Genomic DNA, 11,571 nt, shown 5'->3' with positions numbered 1-11,571 from the left:
TTATTTGCAGTTTCCGTTCATTTTCTTTGCAGAGGCTGAACTTATTGAAATAGAATTTAGTATACAGGTTTATCATAATGATATCTAGATCAAGTTTGATTTTGGTTACAATCGAGCATGTGCCCCTTGGACGCAGAAAAATTCCATTTATTTGCAGTTTCCGTTCATTTTCCTGGCAGAGGCTGAACTTATTGAAATAAAATTTAGTATACAGGTTTATCATAATAATTATATCTAGATCAAGTTTGATTTTGGTTACAACCGAGCATGTGCCCCTTGGACGCAGAAAAATTCCATTTATTTGCAGTTTCCGTTCATTTTCCTGGCAGAGGCTGAACTTATTGAAATAAAATTTAGTATACAGTTTTATCATAATAATAATATCTAGGTCAAGTTCGATTTTGGGTACAATCGAGCAATTTTCGACAGAATTATGCCCCTTGGACGTAGAAAAATTCCATTTATTTGCAGTTTCCGTTCATTTTCTTCGCATAGGATGCACATATTGAAATAAAATTTGGTATACAGGTTTATCATAATAAATATAGATCAAGTTTAATTTTAAGTTTAAGATCAAGCATTTTTTTGACAGAGTTATGTGTCTTGGACTTAAAAATAATTCAAATTATTTGCAGTTTCCGTGCATTTTCTTCGCATAGGATGCACATATTGAAATAAAATTTGGTATACAAGTTCATCGTAATAATATTCAGAAAAATTTCAATTATTTGTTGTTTCCGTTCAGTTTCCAAGGGAGGGGGGGGGGGGCATAAGTGTTTTACAAACATCTCTTGTTTTTTAAAAACCTTATGAAAATCATATCGTATAGCGATGTGCACTTTTAAAGTATTTTGATTTCATCATGACATACATGTACGAGTCATAAACAAAGAAAAAAAATCCCTGAAATGTAGAAAGTACCGGTAAATAAAAATGTCTTCACTTACTTGGCATTGGGGAAAATGTATGCAAACAAACTTTACAAATAACTTAATATCTTGATTAATTGTCCATATTCTCTTCAAAGATATCATGAAAACAATGTACAGTGTAGAGAGTGCTCTTGTTATGTTTTGTGGCGCTTTCTCCCGTCTTTTGCGAATTCCTCTGTCTATGGTATGCTGGATAAAAAGATTGCACAACCAACTATATGACACAGAGAAATACAATGAAAAACACTAATGTCATTGCTTTTGACAACTTGGAAAGAATTTGGCGCTGTATCAAGGAGACGTTTGTCAGCAGTTTCAGTAATCATACTTCACTTGCGGAACACGGCGGGGACTTGCGTGAACAATGGCTGGTTGGGGCGCCGCGTCCATTCCCCTGAGGGTTGCTCTGATCGTTCTTTGCCTGGCTCTAGTGGTCTTTGTGATCGGTTTTGCGACCAAAGGATGGGCCCATAACAAGTTCGGTACCGATATCATTGCCGAGGCGATGCGTATTCCAGTGTACGTGGAACACGAGATAGGACTCTGGGCTTATGACGTCTGCTACACAGAGCGAGGCGGCGGCCTGAACAAGTACCTGCGGTACGCCAGGTATTATCAGTGCGGCGATCGTGATATTGGACTTTTCATCGATGGTTTACGTTGCGGAGGTAAGATTGGGTTCTAAAAAAGAAACAAACAGAAAACTGAAGTATATATGCAATGAAATATTTCAATATGCTAAAAAAACACGTAGTTTCATTTTAGCTTTGATTTCAGTGTTCGGGAAAGAGTATGCAATGTACTCGGACATGCACTTGTAATTTGACACTAAAAAAAGTATAGAGAAGTAAAAAAGCAAAGAAGCGTACATAAAATGCAAAATGTGCTGGTGATTTCGTTTGAAATGAATTTTTCAAAATAAATGTGAAGCACTGAAAATTACTTTGAACCACTTCATTGTATTTAGAGCTATTTGACTCAGTATTATGGCTACTAAGTCTGGTTTATGGAAAAGTCCAGAATAAATAAACCGTTCATTTTGCTGCTCTACGTGGTTGATATCTTCATAGCACGCACGATAACCTGGGCTGCGTTCAAGATCGTAGGAGCTGGTCTTGCCGCAAGTTCGTAGATATCTATAGGTCTCTAGAACTGACCGCCAGGTCTCTGATTTAAGTCGGAATTGTTCATCTAAACACATGTATTATCGACATAACTTGTAAATTTCAAGCATGAATACGCATGTTTAAATTCATTATAACTTATAGGATGAGCAAAATATTACTAAATAAGATTTTCATATTTGTTACAAATTGGTTAGTAATATAGCCCATGAATTTGATGCTTAGCAATAAAAATTTGGGCTAGGAATATCTACTTAGCGGCCACAGGCACCTGACGTTATTAATTTTTGTTATAATAAATACCCCATACTTAATAATACAATAACGACATGTGCTTGTGGTAGCGGCTAGGTCGGTTAGCTTTTCTATTTAACAGCATAGCTGCTACGATCTTGAACGCAACCCTGAATTTTGACGAGGTGTGATCATATCGACGTTAGTCGTACATACTACTGCTTCGGTCATGAAGTTTTCTTTCACACAGAAATAGAACTGTTTTAACAAGAGCTTGGACTTTCTGTGGGATGTTACTATCTAGTTTGCTCATCAAAACAAGCTGTCAGATATTGACCTCCTTTCTTCTAATTCCCTAAGAGAAGCTCATTATTATTCATAGAATGTCAAAACCGGAAAGTTGTTTGCCAAGATCTGCTCTGCTGCATGAAATTGACGCTGATTCAGCGAAATTTACATCCCTGCGTAAAGTAGGGCGAGTGTCATTGCGTTCAATATATTCATGTCTTTTAGCCAATGACTGGGCAGTTAACCATGAGTAGACCCCGCCTTCAACAAATCGGAGTTTGTCACGTACTGCCAAAAGTCCAAGCTCTTGTTAAAACGGTTCTACCAGTACTTGTGGGGTTTTTTTACACGCCAACATGCTTACTAGCAGCCACTGCAGAGATAATAAAAATTGTTGGCATCCATAGATTGGTATGTTAGCGTATTAAACCAGTGACGAATCCTGGATTTATTGAAAGGGGCCCCAAGAAGATAGGGATTTGGGGGACCACCTTGATTCCCCAGTGGGTCCAGGGCAAAGCTCTAATGCGGCCTGGGAAACCCCCAGCTAATTTGACATTTATTCTATAGTTATACAATTTTTCTTTTTTAATTTTTGTCCCAAGTGGTTGGGGTTATAGAAAACAGTATGCTATAATTGACATTCTTATCTACCAACAGACTGGTACCACGCGGTACAGGGCATCGAGTGCCTGGGGCTGATTCTGATGGTCGCTGCCCTCATTCTTCTCTTCCTCTACTTCTTTGTTCAGTCTATGAAGCAGAGAAAATACCTACTTATCACCATAGGACTCACATTTGGCGCTGGTAAGAACAATTACTCTATCTGGAATAAAATAGATGTACGGCTATATACATGAGGAGGTATTTTATCTTATACTCTATTGGAATTGTCCAGTTTCGAAGTTACTTTGACAGTGTGGTATATGTTTATACAATGTACCGAGCTCGAGTAAGGTGTGCTGAAATTGATTGTTATTTCGTTAGAGGATATATAGCTTGCAGTAAAGCAAAGAATATATGATAAACTCCATTTTCCCCCTTTTTTTCAGTCGTGTTCATTATAATTGGTATCGGAATTTACGGGTCTAAAATCAAAGACATATATTACAAGTTGGGATGGTCCTTTGGCGTGACGATAGCTGGCGCTGTACTAGCCGCCGTAGCAGGAATCGCAGAAGTTATTGTGCTCCTGAAGTGAGACTATTTCCTGCTAGAGTGAGCTACCCTGCCTTAATATGAAAAGCTGGACAATGAAAACGTAAAGCGCAGAATTTTGTTACTATTTGAATTTTTTCAAGCGAAATTTTAATTTCGGAATACTGTGAAGTATTTAAGCTTCAGGATGTGTATTTTACTACTTCCCGAAAAAAATTCACTATGTTGTGTTATTGCATTACTGTCATAGAGGCTGACTGGTGTTCGATTCGTTAGAAATACGAGCGCGGTTTGATTTCACAGATATGAAATAAAACTTAAAAATGTAATCTGAATTATTGTTTTCCATAGAAAGCTAGTGCTCAGTTCATTTCTGTTATTATTTATTTGGCTGGAATTACACGTGCTGCATGTGCTAGTAAGAAGCAAGATCCATACGAAAACTTTTTTAAGGAAAGGTATACTCGTATCCTGAGGAGAGAGAATATTTAGTTTCGATTTCCCTGTGTAGGTCATGCATTTAAATTATCTACAGCCAAGATTCAACCGAAATGGTTAGAAATTCGGATATTTTGATTATTTAATAGCGTAATCCCAAATTTCTTTTTCTTGGAATTGTGCATGCCTAAGACAATTCTCTCACGTTACATTGATGGAAACAAACTGAAAGAAAAAGCTTCATAGAAATGTCGGTTATAGTATAAACGTCAGACTCTACAAGTCAGATAATATCAACGTATGGTTGAAACTTGCATTGTCTCTGAGTATTGTTCCAGCATTTATCACACGTGCTCGTAAGATGGAGGACCGACTGCAATTTATATCACATATTCAAGATGAAGTCTTTTCAAAACACAATTTCTGTGTGAGCAGATGTAGACATGAAACTAAAATTGGACATTACCACATATTATCAATCATAGGTACTCCAGATGAAAACAAGACGGGATTATATATCTAAGTAATGCTATACAAACGTCTTCTGATTGTGGATGAATATTTACGAGACTACTTTATTCTTGTGGACTTAATATTATTCATTCCTGTTCAGAATTTCACACCACTACACAAAAATGTAATGCTATGTTAACAGTAAGATGGTATCATCGTTAACTTGCGCAAGTTACTAATAGCATATTCAAACATACGTTTATGTAACGTTTACACACTACTCATCTAAAGGTACTCTGCCACATCATCAGCACGTGCACATTACTGACATTCTTTCTATCAGTTATATGGAAGAAATTCAAAGCGTTAGATAGAATGCTGACATAAATATAGCATAAATTTTTAAGGAAAACCCTCACTATCTATAGCTTATTTCAAAGCCTATTTATCTAATTAATGAATTGGCAAAAAATGACCATTTTGTGCTTTCAAAATCTCGTATAAGAAAACTTATTAACTTTTTATATTCAACGAGAGTAAAGCTTTACACACTCTTTCATTCCTTTGCCTCTCCAAAATAGCTCATGATCGAAAATTTAAAAGGCATTCGTACATAACCATTACTTTCATGAAATGCAATCGACCTTTCGTTATTTTCCCTAACAAGAGCAAACACGAGTTGTCCGTCCTTGGTCATTTTTTCCGCCAGGGTTCTTGTGACGATGCTTCCTAATTTACTTCTGCGGTATTCCTGTTCTACATGTAACGCTCCTACGGCGCCGTATTCATGCTGAACTTCCCAGGCCACGGGGCGTCCGTCCTCGGTTTCAATTAATACTGATGGGAAATGAGTGATTTGGTAATTTGTCCACTGTTCTGGCGAATTTATAAAAGGCCATGACTTGTGTACAATCTCCGTATGACGTCCATTTAGTTCAGATATTTTGAATCCGTCTGGTATTGTTCTGAAATAAACAAAGTTTTAATAAACGCGTTGTTTTAATTCGCTGTCACATGAAACAGAGCAATGTCTGAACAACGCTTAAACACAGCTTTGCTTCCCTCGCCGCTCAGAAAAAACGTAGATAATAATCACAATGTTTTGTGTCTTTAATTATTGAAATCTTTAAGTCCTGAGCAGTTTCGATGTAAACAAACAGAAAATAAATAGGGGACTCTTTTTCACAAGACTATTTGTTAATATTCAAAATTTAAAGAAACCGAACAATAAAGCTAAATTTGACTTGCTTGGGTTGAGCGTGCGCTAGAAACTGATTTGATATAAGATTATTGCATAAATAAAATACATATATATTAATTTGTTTTAAAATGCAAGTCAAAGTTGTCAGTATTATGAGATTTTCCGATTATTTTTTATTACTTTTAGGTTAAGTTAGTCTCAAATCATGTTGATTCTAACCACATAACACTAGTCAGATGGACATTTTGGAAATCATATGATAGCACTGTTGTGCATAATTATGCAATAATTATCATTAATGAACAACACCAGTCAAGAATATAACTGTCATGTAGCCCGATGACAATATAACGACCACTGTTTCATTCTTCATCATGGTTACATTTAGATAAGATTTTACTTGTTTATAAACTACTATAATTTGTATTTTAAAAGTAGGGGTATTTTGAGGTTTCTGGAATTTATGGCAGTGAGTCAAACTTATAGAAGCATTCTATGGTACGTATTGTCAGTCTTTGGGTTTGATTTATTATTGATATACAGTTGATAGGATACATGCTTACATAGGAACGATATTATCAGCAGGCAGTGTATAAATAATGGCATCGGCGTAGTCTCGTCGGTAAGGGCAGCTTTTTGCTGATTGGTGTAAATTGATGAGGGCGTCCATGTCGTCAGAGGTACACCCTACACAGCATCAATGTTCATTCATCAACAACATGCACTTTATGTACCTCATGGCATTTTTTCTTTTAAAGAAACAAACTCATTTAAATCGAATTTTCAATAATATAAAGGAAAAGATAGATCAATTCAACAGTTTCCCCGCAATTCATCATTGAAAAAATAGGCAAAGTAACATCACCAACGATAGAGAGAGGTAGGGATGTCTCTCTAGAGGCAAATTGAAACACAGTATCCAGGTGTGACGCAAATTCAGGTCCTTTGCAAAAACACACAGAAAACAACCAAGTCTCTCTCAACTGCAGATAATCATGATAAAATATGTTGAACATATTTGTGATTGCATGTGAATTGCTTTGAAATTGCAAGATAATATTTGCGTTACATAGTGTAAATCATTAGAATATTTGGCAAATGCATGTTTCATGACTAGTTGAATAAGGTTATATTACTATGTCTAATAGGCATGTATTTCATCAGAATTTACATGAACTTGCCATTTTGAATTACTGTGAGTTTGGAATTTGTTTCTTTACATTTTTTTTTGTAGTAAATCGTCTTACGTCTTTTATCTATGATAATCATATATCATCGAAAGTCTCCGTTTACCGTCAACATATATTGTTATACTTTCATGTTAAATACTGAAATCTGATTGGTTAAGACGCAGTTCATAATATTTTCTATTACCCTCAGCGTTAGCAACGCACTTAGCAACGGGTAACATTAAAATTGTTACATGCGCGAAAATTATGCGCGTACGGTTTGCTGTAGAATTCACGTTATTCCTATATAAAAGCAGTAAAATTTTCTTAAAATTTTTAAAAAAGACATTCAGTATAACAAAATAAATAGTGCCTGTTTAGGAGGATAACAGTTGAAATTGACACCCCTCGAAAACCATTGTCAACCTCCGCTTCGCGTCGGTTGACAATGGTTTTCTCGGGGTGTCAATTTCAACTGTTACCCTCCCAAACAGGCACTATTTATATAATGTCATCTATATGTTTTAATGTTATATTAAAAGTTTAAAATCAAAAATTTCTTAACTTATCTCTCACAATCTAGATTTTTATAGATATGCTTAGAAATGATTGATTTTTTAAGGAATGAATTCAATATTTTTTTTTAGTTTTATACGATATAAAATGGTTTGGGGCAGCGAAGCGGTTTATAAAAAAGCGTAAACTGCCCCAAACCATTTTATATCGAATACAACTAATAAATATTGCATTCATTGCTTATAATTAATTTTTTTGCTATTAATTGACATTTGTAGATAAAAACATTTGAACTTTAAAATGACATCAAATTGTACAAAATTCAAACGTAACGTCAGGCGGATTAATACGTTAGTCTTACTATGACGTAGGCAAAATTCTTTATACAATATAAAATAATTTTTTAGCCAATCAGAAAGCGCGTTACAACCAGAATTAAATTATAAACTTATAATATAACATACACTGAATATACCATCCATTCATTTATAACCAACCGTGTGTTTTGTCACCGTCCCAAATAAAGACGCATTTTAAAGAATACAGTTTCGTTTTCACTGGCCAATACAACATTCAGTATTAATACTTGATATTAAAATTTGTAAAATCTCGGTTTACAAATCCGTCTTTGATAAGGTAAAAATAATATTGGCCATAAAGTGAGGGGGCAAGAACTGTTGTATAATGTTTATCACAAAAGTGTGGCTTGATAGAACTGTTGATCGAGAGACACACCTGTCTATCCAAAATAACAAGAACAGAGAAGTCCGGCCAACTGTCCACCAACACCATCTTCTCTGTCAACAGGTGCTTCCTCCTCATCAACCGGAAATGGACCAGTCCCTTCAATACAAAATGATGTCAATTTCTTATATTGATTATGGCACAACAACGTTTTATAAACCCTTTTATAAAGCCCAAATGGCTTTATGATAGATATGACCACGTCCCGACCGAAATCATCACCTCATAATAATCAAAGAATGATCCTTATAACTTATATTTATATAATCCTAAGCCATCGTACGATTTAATATTCAAAAATAAATAAGCAAACCCCGCTGGCGCCTCAATTTGGCGTCATTTGAAGTTATTGGTTATATAGTACAAAATCGATACATAGTGTAATCACAGGCAAAGACACTGGAAAATGTAAATATAATTTGATACAAGTCAAGCTTTTTAGTATTTATATAACTGTATGTTCAGAGTACACTGTATGAAGGTTTATGTGCCGTTATGTAACCCTGTATATAGTTACGTAACTATGGATCTGATAACAACATGTATTATCTAGTGTGTAAGAAAAATCCTATCCACACATTTTTTATCAATGATCATGACTTTGAATAACAAATCGTTTATATAATGAAAATAACCGGACAGAAAGCAAATACATTTTAACTCCTCTACTAAAGAACAACTTCAAGGGCATTATGAAAACATATATTTAGCAACACAATCAGTTCACCTTAATTAGATGTAATGAAACATTAATGATAAATACATCTTTAAAAAAAGAAGATTACTAAAATTACATGTATAATTATATGAAGAAGATGTAGATTGACACGTCTATTAATTAAGTTTGAATATAAATTCATGAGCTATGCTTCAAAAGTTCAACAAAGCAATGTAATGATGAAGGAGTTTATAAATGATAGGAAATGAAATAAGATAAGCATAAACATTAATTTCCCTTAAAGTAAATGTTTAAAGTTCCTTTGAGTATTTCACTGAATTAGCGTCTATATCGTATACGAGGAAATCGTCATGTTGTTGCGCAGTTTTAATGAATTAGACCAATTTAATGAACATATAATAAGATTTACTGAAAAGTATTAGTGCCACATTGACTCTTTTTAAATCTTTTTTTAATTATTTTACTTTCTATACTTAAATGTGTATGTAAAATGTATATCTTAATGTGTAGAATTTTCACATTCAATTAATCTGTGAATTTTACACATGAATCTGTAAATTCTTTATTTTTATATGTATTATTTACACATTAATCTGTATAGTTTACACATTAAACTGTATAGTTTACAATTTAATCTGTAAAATTCCCTCTTTTATATGTAAATTAGGAAAGTGGTCAATATTCCGCTAATAAACTTTAATACAAATTAGATATTTATCAAATTGATGTAATAATTCAGTTACAAATCGTCTAATTAGTGAAGACCCCCCGCCCCCGAAAAACCCCACCAAAAACATAACATTTTTGCAGATATATGGAACGTATTAACCTAGTCTTTAAGTGTCATATTGCAATATAGTCAGATTTGATTTATATAGCCTATAATTTATCAATTCCATCATTGCAATATGACAGAAAACGCAACAAAATATATATGTTTGATAGAAAACCCTCCCGATACTCAGTCGTTTTTGGCGTATCATATCTACAAGCACGTTTCCTTTGAATAAGTGTTTATTCGATCTCTGAAGATATGACTTTTGTAGGAGCCAATACGGGCTAAAGTGAAACTAATAAAACATACATACACAAATGGACAGTGGCAGTTCTTTCTCTAGCTTCTGATCAAGGTCATCATACTCTTCAGGGGGAACTTCTCGGACAGCCATTGTGTTAGCCTAGCTTCAATTTTTGAAATGCATTTATCTGGAATGTATGGCACGCCGAGCACATATGGACGGCAGATAGGGTAATAAAAAGGTAAAGTTGTTTTTGTGAAAAATTGATTACAAAATTGAATCAACAGACCGTTGCATAGTAAGCGGTGATGCATGGAAACTCTCCATAATGGCAACAATACTCCGAAAGGTTCTGACGGTAATTCAGGTAATTTCTATTTTGAAAGTTAATTACCTTGAATTCATTTTAAATTTTTTTAAATGAAATTTCTGTAAGGATTTAAAAACATCGATATTGGTGTTGCCTCCGCCTCTTACATTTGTGTCCGTAATATAATGCCGAAGTCTTTAAAACACAATATATACATGTGTATATTCTGTCTGAAGCAAACTTATGATACTTTAAATACGGACAATACCATATGTTATTGTCCAACGGATTCCAAAGATAAAAATAATACTTTTTTGCGATCTGAGTTGACACATGATGCATATGCATGTTTCTATTAAATAAATGTTCAGTTTGTGGTTGATAGTTTACGAGAATACTCTCTTTGAAAGTATTCACAAATCAACATTTTGAACAATACTAGTAATAAGCATGTTATGTCCAAAACGTAATCATACGCAAATCAAAGTACTGAAGTACTGACGGGAGTTGATTTAACGATTGTTATTTATTTTAAAATCAACGATATGTTATTTTGCGTGCATGGCAAGTAAATTCCTATAAGTATTTGAATTACGCACATTTTTATAATCTGAATCCTACAAGATTTTCGTGAAAACCCAATATCAATCATGATGTGTAATATTCAAAGAATTATTCCATCAAACAACGTATTAGTAATCGAAATAGTTAAGAGAAATTGTATGTATCCTAGCAAAATTTAACTCTACTCTCGTTCAACCAGACTCTCAGATGTATCCGTTAATCTCCGACAAGCAAGAGAGACTCTCAATCGCAACTTCTCAGGCCTTTCCGGTAGGCTCGGAAAAAACACCTCGAATGTATTACCTCATCTTCGCTAGCCAAGTGTCCGATTCGTTTTTCTCGAGAAAAACGAATCGGACACTTGGCTAGCGAAGATGGTCACCAACTAGTGCCTCAGGACTGGCGAATATGAACTTGAATATTCCCTCGTTAATTGCGTCGTCTTCTGTGGGATCACGTCCAATATATGTTGCCTTGAAACCTAATTTGCATAGTCTCTGGGTTTGCTCTTTCATTATCGAGACGAGGGCTGTGATAACAATGATGGTGGCAGATGGATAAACAATAGGTAAACTCTCGTAGATAATCGACTTTCCACTACCTGTTTTTAATCCTACAAAAACATCTTTTCCGTTACATATTGCTTTTATTCCATTGACTTGATTTTCTCTAAGAGACGGCACGTTAAATGTTGTTTCGATCTCCTTTCTCTTTTCCTCTGTCAAATCCATTTTTGTAAACA

General features: G+C 34.5%; 2 protein-coding genes across 2 annotated transcripts; one reads left to right on the top strand and one right to left on the bottom strand.

Moving 5' to 3' along the window:
• The first annotated feature begins 1,076 nt into the window (after positions 1 to 1,076).
• Positions 1,077 to 4,065, top strand: LOC105318188 (uncharacterized). The gene is made up of 3 exons (XM_011415140.4): positions 1,077 to 1,600; positions 3,239 to 3,385; positions 3,631 to 4,065. The coding sequence occupies exons 1-3, from the start codon at positions 1,297 to 1,299 to the stop codon at positions 3,777 to 3,779; spliced, it is 600 nt and encodes a 199-aa protein (XP_011413442.3). The 5' UTR covers positions 1,077 to 1,296; the 3' UTR covers positions 3,780 to 4,065.
• Positions 4,066 to 5,166: 1,101 nt separating this feature from the next.
• On the bottom strand, positions 5,167 to 10,184 carry LOC105318187 (glycine N-acyltransferase). Its single transcript, XM_011415137.4, has 5 exons — positions 10,025 to 10,184; positions 8,249 to 8,356; positions 6,694 to 6,811; positions 6,392 to 6,515; positions 5,167 to 5,592 (listed from the first exon to the last, which is right to left on the bottom strand). The coding sequence occupies exons 1-5, from the start codon at positions 10,103 to 10,105 to the stop codon at positions 5,184 to 5,186; spliced, it is 840 nt and encodes a 279-aa protein (XP_011413439.3). The 5' UTR covers positions 10,106 to 10,184; the 3' UTR covers positions 5,167 to 5,183.
• Between the last annotated feature and the right edge of the window lie 1,387 nt (positions 10,185 to 11,571).

The sequence above is a fragment of the Magallana gigas genome, chromosome 6, assembly GCF_963853765.1.
Source record: "Magallana gigas chromosome 6, xbMagGiga1.1, whole genome shotgun sequence".
Classification (NCBI taxonomy): domain Eukaryota; kingdom Metazoa; phylum Mollusca; class Bivalvia; order Ostreida; family Ostreidae; genus Magallana; species Magallana gigas.
This window is presented reverse-complemented; position numbering and strand designations above follow the sequence as displayed.